Genomic DNA, 23,144 nt, shown 5'->3' on the forward strand with positions numbered 1-23,144 from the left:
AATTATTGCCTCCATCGTTTCTTTAAAGGGAAACTTATTACCGTATTCAGTATTGTATTTCTGAACTGGATTGACTAACAATAGACAGCTTGAAAAAACAGAGGCTGACATCTTGACTTTGAGTCCCTACCATGCATACCTGTATGCTACAAGTCCGTGCAACTCAGCAGTATCGCTTTACCAGAAGCTCCATGCCTCATTTACAGTCACATTGAACTCTATGTCCCAGTTTGTAACATCGATGCCGTCATCGATGTCTCAAAGCCAACGCTGAACCGTTGACGTCACCATGACATCATCAGGATTTATTTTGTCAAACTAGACACGCTGACGGCCACGACACGTAAACTAACCTTTCCATGTAACATCTTTGCAGTCACCCTTTTAACTGTCAATGCTGTTTACCACAAATAAGCTGTCTGTGATATTTTCATGATTTTCTGTCGCATAACCCCAATTTCAAATTTTTCGTTTATCTATCGAATATGCAGTCGGAAGCTTTGACTCTCATAAAGTGTCTTGGGTGTTAAATGTTAACGTCATGATTAAACTATTTAAATTTTGTCTACAAGTTAATTATGCATCCATTTTTTAAAACACCGACGTTGTTTTTTAAATGTGCTCCATACAATGATTTGACTTGACTTGACAAAGTCAATAAATGACATGAGTATTGTAAGCTCCCTCATTAGCCATTTATGTTCCTTATTATCTAGACACACTGACCAGACCCAAGCAATCCTTCACCCCCTCAGCCTGTTACTAGGAAGAACAGCCAACACACAAACAACACATCAGACAAACCTCAATATTATTTCACCGTTTTGCATTTATTGAAGAGGAAGGCAGGGGGAGAAGCAAGTACAAAAGCACAACTGAGCTACATATCAATGCCACGCTACTTTTGTGTCGCTGCTTTGTGTAAGTAATTGAAATAGCTAGCAGTACCACAACAGGTTGCTGGTGACTTATGGAAGGTGACGGAATGCCTTTTGTTTCTCTAAGTGACTGTGATCCTATTCAGATGCGTTAATAGCCGGCAAAGGTGCTCTGAAGCTGTCCATCTATAGCTGCCATTGGCACAGAGAAAAACAGGAAAACAACAGGATGCAAAGGACATGTAACAAATAAAAACATCGAGACAGATACGTTTCTTAAAAACGGCACATTTGTAAAGGAAAAGAAAAATCTTTTTGGATCCATCACGTGGTGAGATTTGAATGACTTTGATGTTCAGCACATTCTGGGGAACTGTTAGTTTTATCGAGTCTTTTCCAGACAATAAAAATTTTACATTCAGGTCCATTTACCGCGAAGGTGAGAAAAGAAAACGCTTTCTCTGCATATGATGGATTTCTCCCTATATGGCTGTTAAATATCAGTACAACGGTAGCCCTATAACACACCCATCCTCTGTAATTGTCAGGCATTTGAGCCAAAGCCTGATATTCATGCAGATCATTTAGAATCACTTCATCATATTATGCAGGTCAAATCTCAGCAAAAAAAAAGAGAGAAGTATACTAAAATTAAAAAAGGCCCCAGTTATTTATAGAACATCATCATCAGGAGTGTGGTTTCAAATGTTTTTTTTTATTTTTTTATATATATTCCTTTGGAAGTCCTTCAAAAGAGTAAGTGCACTTTCCTGTTAATGCACTTAAGGAGTTGGCAAAAAACTCCCCACACTCACAAAAGTCATGAGTAATTTCAGTCAGCAGCACGTTTCACAGATTTATTGAGAACAGGTGCTGAAAGGATGAACGTGGTTCTTTGAAATCAACGGCCTGTTTTACGTCTGCCAGTCAGCGCCCCGACTCTTCTCCCTCATGTAAGACCCAAAGAGGACATTTGACCACAAGATTAGAGTAAAAAATTAACATGTAAAATACAGGTAAAGGAACATTAAAAAAAAAAAAAAAAAAAGAAATTGAAAAGAAACATAAAACAACATCTTCAACCATATAAACTTTAAAGGCAACATCTCTTACACCGACAAAGAAACGGAAATGTAACTTTAAGCTGAACTCTGAAAAAAAAGAAGATTCCTCCACTATTCAAATTACAACACAAAAGCAACAAAAAAGAAAAAGCACCACGAAAGCAAAGATGATGGTTGATTTGATCTGACATTGTTGGCCACACACCTCCAATTTCACAGCCAACTGCTGTCTAACGTCAGGCACAATGTTTCAAGGAATAGTTCGACATTTGTTTTTTTCTTGCAGGGAGATAAGATGAATCAGTTGAGACCACTCTCATGTCTGTATGGGCAAATATGAAGCTATAGCCAGCAGCTGGTTAACTTAGCTTAGGACAAAGACTGTAGACAGGGAGAAACCTTTAGTCAAGATCTGTCCTAAGCTAATAAATCCACCTACCGGAACCTCTAAAGCTCAATAATTTATGACACATTGTGCTTGTTTAGTCTGTGCAAAAAAAAATAAACTGAAACAGTGACAATTTGTTGTCTCACAGGAGGCTGTGTGCCGGAGTTAGGCTAATGATTTCTCCCTGTTTTCATTCTTTGTGCTAAGCTAAGCTAACCGGCTGCAAGCCGTAGCTTCATGTTCAGCGTGCAGGCATGAACGTGATAATGATCTTCAATCAGTTTTTGAGCATATTTACCAAAATATTGACCGATTCTTTTTACAAATCTTAAATGTCGATCCAAATTGATCAAATATAGAGATTGTCAATAAAAGGAAATCAGTTTCCGACCAATCACAATGACCTATGGAGAACTAAAACATTTTCCAAAAATGCTGCCAGCCATGCGTACTGCGCTCACACACGACCCTGTAATTTATCCCTTTCAGCTGCTCGCAGCCGTAATTACGGTGGTGACAATGTGCCAACGAGACACGTTTTGATTCAATCCTGTCACTTTTGAAATCTAAATGACTTTTGTCATTGTCTTTGTTGGTAGCGGGATGCCCTAGATTCGCCCTCTGGAACCTTTAAAGAGCTTCTAGAAACATTCAAATCTACATACAAGTTTTAGATAAATATTTATATTCACAAGGAAGCAGGTCCTACAAAGTAGACATTCCTCTACGTTCCTTAATGCTCTACACAGTTAGCATATTTTTTTTAAGTATATAAATAGCTTATCTTTTTTTTTTTTTTTTTAAATCTAGTAACAAAAAAAAAGAAGAAGAAAACAGCTGCTAGGCAAACACAGCTACACATAAAGAATAAAAATAGGTCAACATAGTAGCTTAAAATGGGCCAATCTAGCTTTAATACAGTGGTAAAACCTTAGAGGTAGAAAAAGTATTAAAAAAAAAAAATGATTGAGAACTTCAACGAAACCAAACAAAGGACACAGAAAAAAAAACAGCAACATATTTGGGAGCTCACACACTCTTAACAGCGGAGATTTCCCAGAATGAAACCGTAGACATCAGAAAATATCACAGCTGAGACAAAAGCTTTAAAAAAAAAAAAAAAAAAAAAAAAAAAGGGAAGGGGTGAGGGGGGGGACAGGTAGGTCCCTCCCTGGTGATGCAACAAGGTCCAAACAGGGCCAGTGGCAGCTATAGCTTCCTGCTAACCGACTGACTGGTGACATGGGCTAAATACTGGACACAATGTGGAGTTCCTGACTGGCTCTGGGTTCAAACAGCCGCCAGTTGGTGCGAGAGCCATTTCTGTTCTCTGACTGAAGAAGACGGTAAACTTGATAAAAGCATCTCATCTCCTCATACCACTCCAAATATCTTACACGTCTTTCCAAAACAACATTTTGAAAAACCTAATATGACGGGTCGCATGATGTCACGCAGCTGATGTCCATCCTTCAGATTGATTAGTGTTTAAATATGTGAAATGACTCTTTTCCAGTGTTTTCCAGTTTCTGTGTCAGCTGTCTATTTAGTCATGTGACACGAGCGGCAAATCAAGGGCGCCTGTTCTTAGACGCTGTCCGTGTGCCTCGGCCTTCTCCTGCTGAATCACCGCCAGCTGGTCTTTGTCGGCTAAAATGTGTTGACGAGTCAAAAGTGCTGCTGACTGACATTTGTAATGAAATGTACGTTGGACTAGCTGTAACAGGTTAGATTGGCGGGCATGCACGGTGCTCGGTGCTGATTAAGCATTAACAATGCACAATTACTTCGACTTTTTAGATAACCAATCATGGTCGAGGAGAAAGAATCATTCATCCTACATATATTGATATCACTGGTTTTCTATTACTTTGCATTTTAGTCTTACAGTTTGTTGGACAATAATTTATGGTTCACATGAAGTCTAAACATTGACAATAAATATTGCTACAAACCTGTTAGAACCATGAAATAACATCTTAAACTTGAGTTTGAATAACTTTTTCACAAATTGTTGTTCATTTACCTATTCATGTGAGTATTTCATTCATAACTATTTATTAATTGATGTATTAATTATGGAACACTCCATACTTCTGGGCTTGTCATTTAAAGGCAGTACTGTGTGCGTTTTCATCATTTGAAGTGAACAGTAGTGTTTAAACAAACGTTTGAAGTGACGAGGTGTTTCATTCTAATGAACTGAACATATTTTTGATTAGACATCGCTGTATTACTTTAACATTCATGAACATTTTTCTTTTTTTCCCCTCTAATTTTGTGAAATGTCTCAACAGAGTTTTACCTTCTGAACAGGCAATACATCAGCGAGCTCATGTGGTATTTGTTGGACTTAAGTCATCTCAAGGACTGTTTGAACCCGGAGTAACAGCTGACTCTGGAAGTGGAATTGGAAGTAACTGTGCTGTAGCTGCTGAAAGCGTTTAGTACAAGACTGTGTGGGTTTAGGCTCAGGGTCTGTGAGCATGCCAGTGAACGGAGGAGGATCTGTTTGTGTGTGTGTGTGTGTGTGTGTGTGTGTGTGTGTGTGTGTGTGTGTGTGTGTGTGTGTGTGTGTGTGTGTGTGTGTGTGTGTGTGTGTGTGTGTGTGTGTGTGTGTGTGTGTGTGTGTGTGTGTGTGTGTGTGTGTGTTTTGGGTTCGGAGTGTGAAAAGAAAGCTCCTCTACGTCCCTTTAGGCGGGGTCCATTTTAAGGCTGTGGGATCGATGGTCTTTCCGTTACCACGTTTGGTCTCCTTGGCCTTCCAGTCATCAATAAGGTCCTTCAGGAACAAAATGAATCATAGTTGTTAAAGAGACATTTTAGCTTCAACAATAACCAATCAGCTAGCAGCTGGATGAAGTAAGTAGAAGACAGGAGAGCATGAAGAAAAAAAATCTGACTTTGTTTCCTACCTGTCTCTTTAAAACCAAGTGTTTTCCTTTCCAGTATTTGAGCATCTGTAGGGACTGCAGAGTGCTGACGATATCTACCGGGTTCACCGCGGTCTCCTGGCTGATCTCTATGAACACAAGAATGAGACCAAAGTTAGAAGGATGGATCAGGACGGTACTTCTCTGAATGTAAAATCCAAATAAAGTTGAAAAAAAAAGAAAAGAGACCAATCAAAGGACTTTTACAAGATAAAACCGCCATTGTACAACAGGGATGTGTTTTCTAATCTCTACAAGCGCTGCAGAGTACAACAGAGACGGAGCCGGCAAATCATGACAGTACAGAAAGAACGTCTTTTGAATGCAGGCTCAAAAGAAAAAGACAAGAAGAGGCTCGGATGTGAGAGAACACAGTGTTATAACTATGTCATAGTGTTTTGGCTGCTGTCTGACCCTGGTCACGATCTATTATTGGATGCTTTCTTTAACCTTTTTATTTCTGTGATACAAGGTTTTGAATAGCAGTGAATCAGTAATCCATAAAAAAACGATGTGCAATATTGTGTCTTGGTAGCTGTAGTACTAAGACTAATTAAACTCTACAATGCATGTAGTAATAAGTATAGTTCTGCTAAACATTTCCTAACACTTCAAACACAGAAAATCGCACTAGATTATATTTAATATGCATTGAATGAAAAGAAACGTGGCCGCAATGGCAGACAACCGCATCTGCTACTAAACAGAGGTGTAAATAGTGCAAATGCCTTCTGAAGAAGGACGTATTAAACACATTTGTTGGACCAGACGCTGTTGTTTATGTTGAAAAAAAAAAGGTGAATGCAAACAGTGTTTGTTTGTTTACAAGAACACTTGGCCGGTATCACTGACAGCGTGGCGGCTCTAAGGATGGCAGTGTTGTTAGACTACCACTTCAGTTTTAAGTGAACTACCTCAACATCTGTAGTATGAATCAGCATGAAAAATGTTACACACATTCATGGTCTCCAGGGGATGAATCCTCCTGACTTCAGGGATCCCCTCACTTTTCCTCCAGTACCAGGTTCAGGTGGTTTGGTGGAAAGAAATCGCTCCACATTTGGAAGCGTTGTCATGAAATCTGGCATTGACATTCTTGTCCAGCATCATTATCTGGTTAAAATGTTAATTTTGGCCAGGACTTTGGTTTATGACCAAATTCTTGCTAAACTCACAATATTCCCATGAACTCTGCTGCACTTTGTGTCTTGTGCAAGCAAATGTAAGCCTGCTAAGATGGTGAACGTATCAACATTATACCTGCTGAATGACGATGTTTACAGCGTCACAAAGAGCTTGCTGATATTTGCATTTCACTCGAAGCACTGCGGTGCTTATGTACAGCCTCACAGAATTGCGAGTGTGGGACTGTAGAGTCTTGTTTTCATCACAGAAGCAGGTCTTCTCTTTGCAAAGAATACAACAAGAAGAAACAAAACTGATGTCCTAAGCAAGCAGGATGTTCATCCAGTCTTCTGAATGTGTTTGGGATGACTTATTGTTGTTGTAGGAACCACGGGTGAAGTCTCGTGTGCGTCACCTTCATTCATCGTCCGAACATGCTGACTTGGTGCGGCCTCAGTGCTCTCTGATCCATTCAGAAAACGGACACACTTGAATGCATGCATGCACATATTAAAACACACACACACACACACACACACACACACACACACACACACACACACACACACACACACACACACACACACACACACACACACACACACACACACACACACACACACACACACACACACAAAGAGCTCCAACTTTGCTTTGTCCTCATAAATCTAACATGTGTGGGCTGTGATTCAGAGGTCTGGATCAAGTTATGCAGGTATGCTGCTATGTAGTTCTCCCTCGCTCCCTCCCTCCCTCCCTCCAACTTCATTGAAATGGGTCATATTCAGACCTTTGATGGAGATCTCCTTGCCCTGAAAGTTGTTCAGGTAGCGCAGCAGCACCTCCTTCCAGTAACTTCGGTAGCTGATAAGTCCGAGGTCGGACAGGGGGCGCTCAGGTGAACCCACCTTCTCCTCCACCTTGGACAACAGGTAACCTGGAAGGACAGATCAAATTCAGTTCTTTGTTGGCTACTTTTCTTTAAGCATTTTCTTGTTCTAGTGAGAAAATGGGAATAATAATATTATGGAGTGTAACACCCAAATCACAAGAGTGTGCAGTGTTTTTCTAAGAAGAGCGAGTGCTTTAGACAGCCTCTTAAATCTGGTGTTATTGTGCTGGGCTGAGTTTCTGGCCAAGGGTGTATTGGTAGTAAAAATTATGAGACAAAAACCACAGAAGGACACATAAAGAGGAACACTTAACTGTCTGTACTCACTGAAATCTATGAGCATTTTGCCGTAGCCTTGTCTCATGTACTGTGGCATGGTCAGGATGCAAGACACGTTGTAGTTTAGGAAAGAGTTCTTCTCCTGCAGAAGGAGAATGAATGCATAAACACAGTGGCTGGACACACATGGGTTTTTCATGGGTGGCAGTAGTGCTAATATTTTTTTAATTTGAGGTTACTGGCAATTTCATAGCTGATGTATATGGTATAAAAAGTATAAAATGATGTCTGATCTTTACTTTTCCCAATCTCCTGATTACTTTTGATATTTAATTTGCTTATACTCACTTGTTCCCCATATGTTGAAATTCCGTGAAAATGAATTGAACTTAGACTGTTTGTGCACCAGATTATATATTATATCATGTCCTAACGAAATAAGCAATAATAAAGAGCATTTGCTAAAGCCAGTTTAGAACCCGCTCATCGGAATTTGTGCACATTAACAATTCACCCCTCAATTTGCTGACTTCCCACATCATCAAGCAACTGACATTCCAAAGTGTACGTAACATGCATGCTGATTCCATAGGTTTTAAATTCAGCTTCATTAATGTTTTGCTTCTCACTAAACACATTTCTAAACGATTAATGAAATGAAAACCAAGTGTGTGCAACATGTTAGATATGCCATTGTAGAACATTTCTTTAAAAATCAACCATTTGTAAAGTTACTTAATGACCCTTAACTCCCTTAAAAGAGTTCAGTAGTTTTAAATACTCACTAATTTTGATGTCTTTTTGGAAAACCCTGTATGTTTGAAAGGAAGACTGTAATTGGCTACCTTGGAGAAGTATCCGACAAGATGGCACCCTGTGTTATCAGCCTCGGTCATGACGTAGAAGAGGAAAGGTTCAACGTCATAATATAGAGTCTTGTGGTCCAGGAAGAGTTTTGCCAGCAGACATAAGTTCTGACAGTAAATCTGAAAGACGACGAGAACAATAAACATTATGATGTATAAAATCTGACAGGAAACGCCGATGACTGATCTTGCAGTCAGACCTCCATTATGCTCATCGTGAGGTTTTTGGGAGTTAAAAAAGGTCAATCTTTAATACAAAGAGGTAACAGTCCATGAAACCAACCAGAAGTGACATTTTAACACTCAGCCAATCAAACAAAAGACTTGAAGGCAGCATTTCCTCTCCTTAACATTCATACCATTCACAAACTCATCTGTTGAAGCCTCTGTAGATGTCAAAGGGTCTTATTGTGTTGGGAACTTGTTGCATTGACAATGTTTCTCATTATTCAAATTCTGGCTTTGTAATGAATGAAATTCACAAGTGGTCCATGACTGCATTGTGAACAGACAGTTTTCCCTTTATAGCATTATAATACCTGGACAAATTGGGAGTTAAGTGGGAAATTCAACTGAAGTAAAATATGTTACGAAAACAAACTTCATACAGAATTAATATCCAGCTCACAATGTCATTATTATCATGGCTTGCCAAATTAATAGAGGTATATTTTGACAGAACAAGTTCAGTTGTTGCAGTTCTGACACCTGCCTCATACGAATCTCTGTTCAGGGGAACATCCTCTATTGCACCCAATAGCGTGGCATCACGCACCGTATAATGTATTTACATCCTGTTGACCACCTTCCATTTAAGTTGCGCATTACTTTACTTTGGCAAGAATGTTATCTAAGTTAATGTCATATCGTCCTATCTTAATCTCAGCACAGTGCAGTTCTGGTGACACATTGCGTCACTAAACGTTTCAACTTGTGTAATATGTGTTGTGTTTCCATCGGTTGATTTTCAACAGAACAGAGCAGAACACATAGCCGATGCATATCTACTTACAAACAAGTGGCATTCATCAAGCTGAATCAATTTTCTGAGTTCTACTCAAAGCACAAAAAAGTGAGAAGTTTAGAATAAGACTATAAAATGTTCTTCTTGCATGAGGTTCATTGATTACTGGACCTACTGGGGGGAGGGGGGGTTGTCTCTCACCTTGTTCTTCTTTCCATCCACCTCAAACACAGAGATGTTGCCCTTCCTGTAGATCTCATCCCCTGGAGGGTGCTTCCACACACACTTGGCCTTCATAGGAGACGGCAAAGACAAACAAGACAAAACCAGAGCAGAGCAGAAGTAAACAACAAGTTAGTAAAACATCTCACTTTTAGTTTTACATAGCAGTCTAAACTAAATCTAAACTAAAATAAAACCTCTTTTTAACATTCTGAAAGAGTACTTCCAGTGAGTCATTATAGCACTAAAATAAGATTAGAGACTTACAAGAGCCACATTAAACTTGCATGTTCAAACCTGATGCAACAGAGGACTGAATTTTAGTCAAAGTATCAGCCAACCTGCAAAGACACTGGATCCCACAGTTCCAACAATCGCACCAATACCATCATTATCACAACCTGCTTTAAACCCTACAAACCAGTTTTAAATGGTACGTGATAAAGTATAGTGCTTCATCACCTTACGGACTCAAAGGGCTTTTACACGGTTTCCCACCAATGAGAATGAGCTGCCATGCAAGGTGCTCGCCATCAGGAGGACATTCACACACTGATGGTACGCCATCGGGAGCAACTTGGATTTCACTGTCTTGCCCAAGGACACTTAAGCTTGTGGACAGGAGGAGCCGGGGATTGAACCACCAACCTTCTGATTAGTGGGGAACCCTCTCTACCATCTAATGAAAATCCACAAAATCCACAAAAAGTTTAACACCAGTGGTCTGTTGTATTGATGTTAAAACAATCAAATTGTGTTTTAAACATTTTAAAAAAGGTCTTTGCAGAACTCTCACTCAAATACCAAAACAGTTTGAACTGCATGAGAAGGGCAAAGTTATACAGTCTATCTGAATAGAGTCAGCACAGTCTAGGAATATAATTAGCCTTAGGTGTTGCGATAGTAAGGTTATGGTATGATCTCAGGCAAAGGCACAGGATCACAGTCCATTTTCACTTCAACATCAACATTGTTACTGATCAGAGACATTTTAGCGGCGATAAAGCGCGGCTCCTAATCCACAGCATATTTGACTTTTCCTCTCACAGAAATATGGTATAAGCAAACCATAAAGCTGCGCCAACGGGGGAAAGACCAATGAAACTTCAAACAACATATTGTATTTTACAAGGTTGGTACAGATGTGCATTTGTTTTTGTAATGGCCTGTTTTATTATAAATGCGAAGGAAAGTCAAAAGTGGTCATGCTTGATGATACGTAGAGTATCAGCTGACTGAATCTGGGAAATTAATCCTAATGTTGAAGCTACACACTTATACAGCACTTAAAATTATAATGCATGGGTTTCCCCATGTGAAAATCAAAACGTATCCGTGATGTTCATGACAGGAGCAGACAAACCACAATGTACGAAATTGAATTAAAAAAAATAAATGAATGTGTATTGGAAAAATATCAAAAAACCTACAACAGCAGGATTAACATAAACGCACTGTAGACCAGCAAATTAAAAGACAGACAAAAGGGTGCAGCAAATTGGTGTATTGTATCAGCCCCCTTTGATTTAAAAAAGTCAATACTTGATAATCCTGATAATAAGAAAGAAAATGTAAACAGGACTTTTTAGACCATTTTTAAAGAAAGAGTTTTAAGATAAATCCCTCCCATGTTCAGTAAATTGAGATTTCGGACATCTGTTGGTCATTTTGCATCATCACCGCTTTAGTATCACATCACACTCAGAATTCAGACACTCAAATAAAATGACAGAAAAGTAAATTTTGTGCACAAAGTTGTAAATAGGGAGAAATTTTGGACACCGCCACTCTCTTCATGTTTATGTACCTGCAAGATCTGCTGAAAAAAATTCCTTACCATGTGTCTGCGCAGGATGGTCTGGCTCTTCATATACTTAAGGCAAAACTCGCACATGTAGAGCCTCCCCAGGCGGGCATACTCCTCTGGGTATGGAGAGTGGTACCACGTGTCCAGCTCGTAACGTCCAAACACGATAGTCTTTATCATGTTGCTACCCTCTGACACTTGGCCGGAAAGACGGAGCTTCTCCTGTACAGCCAGGACAGGAAGGACAGGGAGGCAAAAGGTACAAAGGACAAGCAGAGAGAGTCGGCAAGCAGGCAGATGGGAGAGAGGAGAAAGAGGAGAGAAATATCTCAATTAGTCAGGGAAGAGGACGAGATGAACCAACGAACACACTAAACCTCAGTGGAGGGAACCATCCAAAAAAATAAAAAAGATGCAAAGTAGAAACATTTGTATGAAGAACTAATAAGAAAAGACTTCATATGAAACACATTTCCTCAGACAAGTTTAGAGAGTACCTGTTTTCTGCGAGGAGACCTTTTTCATTGACACACTTTGACACTAAAATTATGACAACTCAAAAAGTATGAGAAAATTAGTCCACTTGTGGTACCACAGCATTTCAATAGATCATTTAGGACTAGCTGCAATGACACACAACACTTACATAACTGACAAAGTGACAAGTATGGGGTGTAAAAAAAAGTTGTTGACAATCTTCCTTTTTAAGTTTTCAAGATGGATTTTCTTTTGTCGCTAAAAAATAAACCAATAGCAGCTTGACAAGTCTGTAATTAATCAAAATCTATTGTTTGCAGAGCAAAGAATTTGCCATTTGAAGTTAACAGGTCAAAATACTCAAAGCAATCTACGTGATTGTGTAAAGTAAGCCTAGTTGAATAACAGTGCCGTCTCATCTGCATGGGGGGGGGGGCAAGTAACAGAGGAGGAGAAAAAACAAACACAGAATGACGGGAAGTGATTTTCCAAACTACCAAAAATATCTCAGACTCCTCCTGTGGCTGCAGAGGAGGGTTTGCGGACTGAAACAGAGAAGGAGAGGAGTAAGGCAGAAAGGGGCGCACAAAAAAAATAAAAGGAGGGAGAAAAAGGGAGGGAGCTGATGATGAGTTTTCTCTCTTACAAGGTCCTCCGAGGCACGTGCCTGCGCTTTCCTGAACAGCTCGAGGTCGTAGTCGCTGGTGATGTTCTCCAGCAGCGGCTCCCGGCTCATCCCGTGGCTCTGACGGTGCTCCTGGTGTGTGTGTGTGTGTGTGTGTGTGTGTGTGTGTGTGTGTGTGTGTGTGTGTGTGTGTGTGTGTGTGTGTGTGTGTGGAGAGGGGGGGTGGGGGGGGGGGGGGCAAACGTTTACATTTTCGTATTTGGCAGAGAGAGGCGCATTAAAGGAGGTACCGACATTTGCGGGTTGTGTTGGCATTATTTTTCCCCATCCATTTACCATGTACTTTTCCTTCTGATCCTTATTGAGGCCGGAGTTCCTCTTCCTCCTCAGCTCCGTCACCTTCTCTTTGTAGCGCAGCTGACGGTCCGTGGCGGCCTGACGAGCACACAGAGACGAACACGTTAACACCGGTGCTTATGTGATCTATAAGAAGCCTTTTAGCTCAGTGCCTTTGAAAGAGGGGTAACAACGGAGCACTTCCTTCAATTCCAAACGTCTGACGATAAGATATAAATAATTTCTTGCGAAAGAGTTGGGTATTATTTGAATAATTTTTGTATTTATCGGAAAAGAAATAACTTCCAAAAGAGCGGTTATGCTGTATATGAAGGCTATAATCATCCCATGTTTCACATATTGAGTGGTCGCAAGCTGAATGCACAAAACCTATATTGATATAAGCATAAATCTAAATAAACACAGAATATTATGTATCAGAAACCAAACAGCTTTCACATCCCACACATTTTAAGTACACATAACACCCTGAGCTGGAAAAATGGGACAAAGTATTTCAAAGTGTGACAAAGGTTTTCATAATAAGAATCAGCCAAGTATTATTCCTAACCCACATTTTTTTTCACCTTACTTATTTAGTTATGGATTGTAGCTACCTCACGTATGGTGTATTGTGTCATTATTAATTGGTGGATTTGTACAGTACTAATATGTGCATATTTATTATCTTGTGTCAAACTATTTTCTACGATTAGATCATATTAGATTAGATTTAGACTTTATTAATCCCACAGTGGGGAAATTTAGTCATCGCAGCAGCATAGAAACACAAAAAAGGTGCTCACAATATGAAGAAATTTACAAATACGTATACATAAAATAAGATAGATAAAAATAATTATTTTAGAAAAGAATTTGAGCAATGAATGAATACACACACACACACACACACACACACACACACACACACACACACACACACACACAAATAAATAAAATACAAATAAATATATACAGTTTAGGATGAATAGAAAAAGTGTCAGATGCTATGAAATGAAATGAACAGTGCAAAGTTATTTTATGGTGGTGTTGAAGAGTCTGACAGCCGTCGGAACTAGATAGGTCATTCTATTCTGTTTTTAGGGCGTCTTTTGATACCTGGTCAGGGATAATAGTGTTTTTTGTATATTAATGGAGCATCTGTGCTCATCAAAGAAAACCAATCCACTACGTCAGTCAAGGAGTCCTCCCAAAATAACTTTCACTCAACCTCAGGCAACCCTTCATCACTTTGCCTCTGACCCTGCTACACTGTCAAATCACAATGTGATCTGAGGTATTCCTGCTCTTAGAGTAACGTTGTTGTGTGGGGAACTTCTCACTCCAAAACGCAAACACACAATTGTATCACAGTCCACAAAATGGACAGGGGAATTTGCTGAATAATGATAATAATAAACTTTATTTGTATAGCACTTTTCTAAACTCAAGTTACAAAGTGCTTCACATAAAATAAGACATTAAAACAAAACAACAAGAGAATCCTAACAAGCCTGAACAACACAACACCCAACAATACAATGATCGCATTAAGATTTAAAAGATGTCTCTGACTCTGCAGACTTTAATTCCACAGGCAGTTCGTTCCATAACTTGGGGGCTCTGACTGAAAATGCTTTGTTGCCCTTAAATTTTAAGACGCGTCTCCGGTACAGATACAAGTTTTTTGTCTGAGGATCTCAGACTAACGGGCAGGCTTGTACAGAACAATCAGGTCAGCTAAATAGGAGAGAGGGACGCTGTGAAGTGTCTTAGAAGTCAACAGTAAAGTCTTCAAATCAAATCTAAAACATACTGGGAGCCGGTGCAAGGAGGCTTAAACAGCTTTTCCTGGTTTTAGTTAAAAGTCTGGATCACAACCGTCACCGGAAAAGTCAGTATATGTGTACGTGTGTCCGCTGGTTTTAGCTGTGGAGAGTGTGTCACTGTGTGCCAGGCTTGTTGGATGGACCTGTGCGTTACCTGATTTCTCGTGGAGTGTCTGTTCTCGTCCTGTCGGTGCGACAGCGTCCTTTCTTCGGCCTGTTTGTCGCGCGTCGATGACTTGCCCTGACAAAACATCAACACCGTCTACCACCAAACGACTCAGAAGCCGCCCCGCAGCAGAAACATTGCGGCGACCACCGGCATGTTCCTGGAAGCTTCGCAGCTTGACAATTTCAATTTCATTCTGTTGGTTCTCTTCAGTTTCGTAAACTGGACACGAGGTCACAGCGTGACGGCAGAGTGGAAAAGTGGTTTGACTAATCAGCACTATTTTAAATATTTAAAAGTGGAATGAAGAATATCTATTGCAAAAATGCGGCACATTTCTTCTCCAATGTGGCAGACAGCTGTCCGAAAAAATATGAGGAAAAAAACAAACAAGAAACTGCAGGATAACAGTGAACAAAACAAATGATCACAGGTTTTCTGTTTTAAAATGCCAAGTAGTGTCATGGTTTCACACTCACTTCTTAGGTTGGAATTATTGCTGATAGATCTTCATGTGTGTGTGTGTGTGTGTGTGTGTGTGTGTGTGTGTGTGTGTGTGTGTGTGTGTGTGTGTGTGTGTGTGTGTGTGTGTGTGTGCGTGTGTGTGCGTCTGTACCTTGCATTCATCAGCTGAGAGGTTGTGGTAGAGAGGGCATCCTGATATAGAGAAATGTCTCTCATGTCTCCCTGTTAGATGGCCTGAGAGAAAAAGAAAAGGAGGACGCAGGGAGGGATAGAACGAGGGAATTTTAAGAGATGAACGCAGATATGTAAAAGTTGGTCGGAAGGGGCAGGGTATCGAAACCAGTAAAAAGAAATGTGGTAGGATAGCGTCCGTTCCCTCACCCAATGAGTTGCACCCAGGTGTGGGACACTTCATGTTGAAGTTGTAGCTCTCGTGGAAACGCCGTCGTTTGGGCCGGTGGGAAAGGTCGTGGGCGGCAGCCTCTTTCAGAGACAGCTCTTTGGCCAATCTCTCGTCCTCTTCTTGGGAAACTACAATATCGTTGTTCGAAGACACGATGTCATTGCTCGGGCTGGAAACTTCAATGTCGGATTCCGAGGACGGGGCGTTGCCTGTTGGGGTGCGAGGAGGGGTCTCGTCCTGCTCCGCCCCCTGCTTTATATCTGCTGAGTCAAAAGGGACAAAAACAAAAACTAAAAAACACATAACTATTAAAAATCACTGTCTATTTATAATTCATACAAATCAATAAATGTTTTACACATTTTTGTGCGATGAAAGTATCTATCTAGCTCTATACCGCAACACATCTATCTTTGTAGGTTATTAACATCGTCCAGCTGAGGCTGCCAGAAAAGAAATCCAATAATAAAGAATGATGCTCCCGCGCGTGAGCCGTTTCAACCCTTTCCCTTGCCTATTGTTCCAGTCACACCGGGCTATTCAAGATGTCAGTCTCACACCGTGTCTAAGCAGAAGGTGTAGTGTGAGCTGAATGTCCTGTAGTCTGTTTGTGTCTGGACAGGAGGCTCGCAGGCATATTACTGAATTCATGGTAAAACTGCTTGCAGTCAAACCCACTGTAGCTATGCAGGGAAACTGACTTAAAGCCTAAAAACATGCTCCAGCTTTAGAGACTTATAGCACAAGTAAGAAGTGAGGCGTGATACCGCCTGTGGAGAAAGCTGGATCGATTCAAATGAGAGTGTATATCTTCTGTCAAGACGTACACTTGTTTCTTAAAAACATATAAACAGCTGAACTTTACCAAGAAAACCGGCAGACAGACAAGTAAATGAGTGTGTATAAATGTACCTATGACAAACCTATTTTGTAAAATTATGTATGTGAGATCATAATATACACCACCGACTTAAATAAGATCTATCTTATGACTTTTGTTGTTTTAGTTTGCCTAAAATTTGCACTCCAGAATAATAATTTGTAAATTATATTAGCATTTATTATTCTCACAGAAACCTTAATATTGAACTCAAATATTTATCTTTAAGGGCTTCAGCTCAGCTAAAAAGAGACCCAATTTAACTTTATTTGGATCTCATTAACCACGCTTTTGGAAAGAGGTAAAGGTACAATCTCAATTCTCATTTTGTTCTTTTTGGCAGCACCTTTGATGACAACTGGTAATTGCTGCTGTGTTTTTGGACTTCACCTCGCAGGGATCAAAACAGTGTTGCCTGTGTGACATCATTCAGTTGGCCGCTGGGTACGGATGAATTGAAGAGAGCCTGTTGTGATAGCTCTCCCTACCCTCTCTCGCAGCACTGCCAGCTGATTGACAACATGTTAAAAACTTCACCCCGCTTGTAATTTTCCCAGCGAATGCCACCACAGGCTCTTTCAGTTTGTAATACTGCAAATGCATGGGCATAAATCAGCGTAATTACCAGCGTTACCTCATTTAACCGAATAAAAATGGATTTAATCAAAATCTTATAGGGTATCACTTTAACGTGATTCAGTGGAGGAATGATAAATAATTAGTTTAACTAAAAGGCACATATACCAATGATTCATTTTAACTATTAAAAAGCCTGGGTGTAATTGGCATGGTAAGATACATAAAACATATTAGCACAACATCATCGTTACCATTGCTCCATGATTTTAACTTTCATTTACTGTAACAGTGTTTTGGTTAAAGGTTTACAGATATAATTGCAATATTGTTATCTGTGGGTATTTTGTTCCTGAACTGTTATGTTTTCTCCTCACCAGGGAGCCACATGATAAGTCTCTCAGGATTTTGGCTACCCAGTGTTTGTTGTTACTGTATGATTAATTCCTTGTGTTTCACCCTGTAAGAATTTTGCTTTGACTTTTTACATTTCTTCTTTCTATTTTTTTTTTAATGGGTAAACAAATGAAAAGAGACTGCAAGGCAAAGCCTAGCAGAGATTGTCATATAATTAAAATAAATGCAATGAAAACAGATCAAATCTAAACTGTGTAACATGACATTTGTTTTCCTTCTCAATATTAATGAATTGTAAGGCAATAAATGATCAAATGGAATAAATAGAAAGTCTAAATGCAGAAATATCTGCTTTAATGGATGTAGATCATCATCTCCAATAGTATCTAAAGTTAGATAAAAGTTCTTGGTCTCTGTCAAGTAATTCATTCATTCTGGTGACAAAACACAGGATACTTACTGAGACATATTAGTCTGCTTTAAAATCAGGAACACACTGTGATCACAGACAGGCCTCATGATATTAGCAGAACAACACCACGATGTAAGAATGACACCCTGATCCTCGCCCTCCATTCTACCTCTTCATCTTGTTCCTTCTTTTCTCTGCCCTGTTAGCTTCCTTTTCAATTCTCCTGTTTACTCATCAGCCTTTTCTATTATTCTTTTTTTGCGTTTCTCTAAAACGTCCCTCGACGTTGCTGCTCTCCTTTTTACTTTTCTTTCTGCAGTGTCACTGCAGCCCAGTCGTCTACTCTACTCCTGCCTCATTCATGAATTTATCCCTACTCTCTAGCAACTAATTCATCTGCTGTCTGAGAGGAGGAACATGACAGAATACTCCGCTGAAAGAACCCCCAATGAAGAGATCTTGATCTTATTTCTAAGACATACAGAAAGCACTACCAGTCTCACCATTAGCCTCAGTGTCTGAGCCAGATGACCTGCTCTGACGTAATGGGTACTTTTTGGCTGCGGTGTTTGTCGCCCCCTGCTGGCTGCGTGTGACTCTGCGCCCCGAGGAGAAGACCGATGCTGCCACAGCTGCTTCTGCTGCCGACTCTGCTGCTGAATCCAGGCCTTCCTCAGGACCCACAGCTGCAGGAGAACTGGTACGTAGTGAATTGCAGTTATCTAGAGTAGAGTAGAGTAGAGTAGAGTAGAGTAGAGTAGAGTAGAGTAGAGTAGAGTAGAGGAGAGAGAAGAGAGGAGAGGAGAGGAGAGGAGAGGAGAGGAGAGGAGAGGAGAGGAGAGGAGAGGAGAGGAGAGGAGAGGAGAGGAGAGGAGAGGAGAGGAGAGGAGAGGAGAGGAGAGGAGAGTTTTTCAATTAAAACATAACCTCATCATGTGTTAGAAAAGTTTCCATCTTTTTATGAATTTCTGATTAAAGATTACAACCTTAGTGTTTTAATGCTTTATAATGACTACTTTACTTTGGATACAATTCTCTGAAACACCTTCTATTTTTACTTACCCTTCAAATGTTCTTTATTTTTTCATTGCTACTTATGTCTACTATAGTTAGATAACAGACTGACTTAGAGACAAGGCCCTTTAGTGCAGTGTTGGAATGATTAGTCAATACACTGAGTCGTCAATCAAATCAAATCCATCAAAAATAATTAGCAACTACCCTACAAATCAATTTTTCAAGCTAAAATGACAAACATCTCTGGCTTCTAAACTGTGACGATTTACTGCTTCCCTTGTCTTCAGTGATCGAAGTAAACTGCACATCTTTAGGCTTTAGACTGACCAAACAAGCAAATCTGACACCACCAAACAATATTTCAAGAAAATAATCAATCATGAAATGATACTTAAACTATTAGTTGCAGCCTTTTTTCAGTGCCTGTATGAATTCTTCCATGAAAATGTACTGCAGAAACTTCTCTGAACAGATTGATTTCTTAAACCTCTGTAACTGATCAAGTCCAAGAATAAATGGTAAGAACAAAATAGAGTTACTTGTTGCGAACGGCTTCAGCGGTTATGAAGAAACTGATCCCATCAAAGAAAAGAAAACGAGATGTCTGAATCCCCTTCTTTTAGATGATAACTGGCCTCTGTGCTTTTTTAAGCTTGTGTGAAGACTATGACAACGTAGGCATATTTCTCTTCGTAGCAGAGGCCACAGTGTTAGTCTGTCTTTCTGTTTTAAATCCCCCCTGGCAGCCACAACAGAAAGAGGTCACACAGGGGGTGGGAGTGGAGTTTATGTGGGAGTGGTTGGGGGGAGGTCAGGCTGTCTGAACTCATTCATGCTTTATGGCTGCCCATATGCAATAGCTACTTCTGTGCTGGTAAAGTGAGGAGGTTTTAAGCCTCTATGTGGTCTTCTTCCTTATTCAAATGATCCATATAAATGAAATTAAACTTTCAGAAGTGTTTCTTGGCCCAGACAATGTTTTCACTACAGATTTGAGTCTGTTTTTAGTGCTGCCTGAGGCCCCAAAGATCACGGCCACCCAAAAATGAGATTTTTCCAGATTCTCAGGACCTTTTAATGATTTTATGTACCATAAATGATGAAATCCCCAAATTCTTTACAATTTTACATTGAGGAACATTATTCTTAGATTGTTCATTATCTTCCCACGCAGTCTTTCACAAGGTGATGAACCCCCCCCCCCTCCCTATTCAGAGCCTCTCTGAAATTCTCTTTTTATACACAATAATATCACTGGCCTGTTGCCAAGTAACCTAATTAGTTGTGAGATGTTCAACCAAGGTGTTGTTGTTTCTTTAGCTTTGCACAACCTTTCCAGTCTTTTGTTGCCCCTGTCCCAACTTTTTTGAGATATGCTGCCGGCATCAAATAAAAAATAAGCTTATATTTTTCATAAAACAATTAAAAGTTCTCAGTTTCAACATTTGATATGTTGTCTTTGGTCTATTTTCAAATAAATATGGGTTTATGTGATTTGCACATCATTGCTTTCTGTTTTTATTCACATTTTACACAGCATCTCAACTTTTTGGGAAATGAGTTGTACAATAACTTCAGAAGACGTTCCATTATTCATTATTCATCTGCCCTCATGAAACTGTCCTTGCATAATTAATACAAATAAATTAGTTTTGCCTTCTGGGAAGAATTTACTCTTCTGTATTGCTTTAAAAAATTAAATAAGAGTAAGATCCAAGCTTTGACTTTTACACAATACTATAAACTGCTACACTGTTTAAACTATTTAAAGAAAACCCAAACGTTAGCATGTACAGTTATAAGCCACTGAGTCTAACCTGTATTTGTTAATTACTTTCTCAGCTCTAAAAGCCTCTCCTATTGTTTTTGTACAATTTCTAGTCCCCAACTTTCTGTTGTTCTTGTTTACTTACGCCTTCCTTGGTTCATGTGGTTTGTGGAACTCCTGAAGTCGATGTTGTTGTTTTTTTTTTAAAGAATTTGAATTGTTTACCTTGTGAGCTCCGGCTGAGGCGCAGGGACGCACGAGTCAGGCGCGTGCTGCTGCGCCTGTGCGCACTCTCTGTAGCTTCGGTGTGCTCGAGATCGGCGGAAAAATCCGAGTCCTCTGTCCCATCCGAACTGCTGCCGGCGGTCCTCTGAGAAAGCAACAACAGTTATCAGCGATGTTATTGTGCTGTCATTAAAACTGCGTCAGACCAGTTATAGAAATTCTGTATGACCAACTCAAGCATTATATTATTATCATCGTTATTATTTTTACCAGTGGATAATTTAACAAAGATCCCATGCTGGGGGAGGAGCATCACCCCCTCCACATCTCCGCCGGCTCTGCGCCCCCTCTTACCACCACGGACCTGTCAATAAATACTCTGGATGAAGCTAATGGTATCACCACGGGTACACTAGTACCGCATATCTCTCGATCCAACCACAATTTACCACAAAGCATGAGATGCACCTTCCTCGTAAATTTCCGGATTATAATCTGTTAAATTGCCTATTTGTTTAAAACACTATCGTCACCAGCACCTAACAATTCAGGAAACCAAACTAATGAAATTCTCCCGGAAACTTGTTTTACAGCATCACCTGACGAATTTGCAGGCCGCCAGGCTGAAAAAAAATTAATGGGGTGATGCAAACGGAGGGCTCACCCCACAACAGAGACCAAAATCCGGCCGGGTGGGGGTAAAGGGGACAAGCAGCATCCAACATTTGCACTACACAAATACCATACTGTGGGTCCCTTCCAGTCTTTCAAATACCCAAAATATTCTACTGCAGGACAAGCTTAGCCTGCTAATTCATGGTGAAATAAAATGCTCTGTATTTCAGTCGCTGCACTTTTTATTGGTTCACAATCATATTTATTAATTTTCCTAATTTATTTCCCTTTGTCTTTTTTACTTTTTGTTGTAGATCAAACTTTACATTTAAAAAGACGATCCGTAGTTCCACTCAGCAAATGTATTGATTTGGGGAAAGTTTATTAATAATATATAAAGTTATAATTAATCAAGACACAAAGGTGATAAACGGAAAAAGCCAATAAAGAATAGCTGCAACATATATAACAGACAGTACAAATGTAAACACAAAAAAAGGGATAGGATTTATTGAAATTACAAAGTTTTATACAATAAAATGCCACAAGCTCGTCGGCTATACTGAGTGTGCTTTCTGTGGGCCAAGCTTAGTTGACAGCTTCACAACAAGACCCTGAGCACTCAATTTGCATGCGACCAATTAAATTAAAGAGAAGGCGGGGTTTAACAAAGCCAAACCAATGAACACTGTGTTTGTCATCAGTCTGTCCAATCACAGTGTTGTTTTGGTGCGTACGGACGTTTCATCCTCGCACCCAAAGAACAGCCTGTTCCTTTGCCATTAGTTAGCTAAAGCTGCCGTTAACGACATGAAACTGTAGCCACCGTCTCTATTAGCTAGTAGAAAACGTGTCAAAACTCCCTAAAACAGCATTTTTTTAAAGCCTTTCTTCATGTACCACCAAGACGCGATACCTACCGAACAACTACACAATTTTGCAACTTAGCAATAAACATTAGCAAGCGTAGCCTGATAGCAACACTACAAACTGTGCGACTCTAGCAACACTGATATTCACTACCAAGCTGCAACTTATTATCGGCGTTTTGTACAAACGCATTTCAGCCCACAGGCCCGTCGGTTCTTTCCACGGAGTTAGATGTTACGGAGTTGTGGTCTACATTGACTAACATTAGCTATGACGTTATGTTGTGTCCGATCTGCAGGCTGCACTAACGGCTGAGTCTGCTGCCTTACCTTTCTCCGGGGCATTTTCAAAGATGTGGCGTGTCGACTCTGGGGGATTATTATCCCCTACTTCGGATAATGATGTATCTCAGGTTATGAATAAATTGTAACAAGAACAAACCACCAGCAGTTGGCATGAGCTAACTCAGCTGAAAAAAAAAAGCGCATAAATGTCTCCGCACTTCCTAGTCAGCACGGCGCAAGCGCCTTCTTTTTTGGTACGTTGACAAAATCCCTCCGTGTGGAAGTACACAGCTATAGTGGATCAGATATTTACAAATATTTCTCAGTGCACCTGAGCGGAATCTAAAAAAAAAGGACTGGAATCCGATTTTTTTTTTTCCCCCCCAAAAAAAAATATTTCATGATGATTCGTATTAGAAAA

General features: G+C 40.0%; 1 protein-coding gene across 4 annotated transcripts; it reads right to left on the bottom strand.

Annotated features, from left to right (window-relative positions):
- Positions 1-809: 809 nt before the first annotated feature.
- On the bottom strand, positions 810-23,066 carry LOC138627727 (histone acetyltransferase KAT7-like). Of its 4 annotated transcripts, none has more exons than XM_069710268.1 (16): positions 22,769-23,066; positions 20,955-21,099; positions 18,448-18,666; positions 15,698-15,979; positions 15,468-15,550; positions 14,840-14,926; positions 12,857-12,955; positions 12,542-12,652; positions 12,393-12,440; positions 11,449-11,640; positions 9,591-9,680; positions 8,405-8,545; positions 7,608-7,701; positions 7,179-7,325; positions 5,246-5,352; positions 810-5,112 (listed from the first exon to the last, which is right to left on the bottom strand). In XM_069710268.1, exons 1-16 carry the CDS (start codon positions 22,781-22,783, stop codon positions 5,014-5,016), a joined length of 1,959 nt encoding a protein of 652 aa, XP_069566369.1. In that variant the 5' UTR covers positions 22,784-23,066; the 3' UTR covers positions 810-5,013. The 4 variants fall into 4 exon arrangements, with proteins under 4 accessions (XP_069566369.1, XP_069566368.1, XP_069566371.1 ...); XM_069710267.1 differs by having other exon boundaries at positions 15,698-15,982; XM_069710270.1 differs by lacking the exon at positions 12,393-12,440 and having other exon boundaries at positions 15,698-15,982.
- Between the last annotated feature and the right edge of the window lie 78 nt (positions 23,067-23,144).

This window comes from Brachyistius frenatus, unplaced genomic scaffold (assembly GCF_029030835.1).
Source record: "Brachyistius frenatus isolate BFR_SWC_R1_liver_20210118 unplaced genomic scaffold, ASM2903083v1 Contig_90, whole genome shotgun sequence".
Taxonomy (NCBI): Eukaryota; Metazoa; Chordata; class Actinopteri; family Embiotocidae; genus Brachyistius; species Brachyistius frenatus.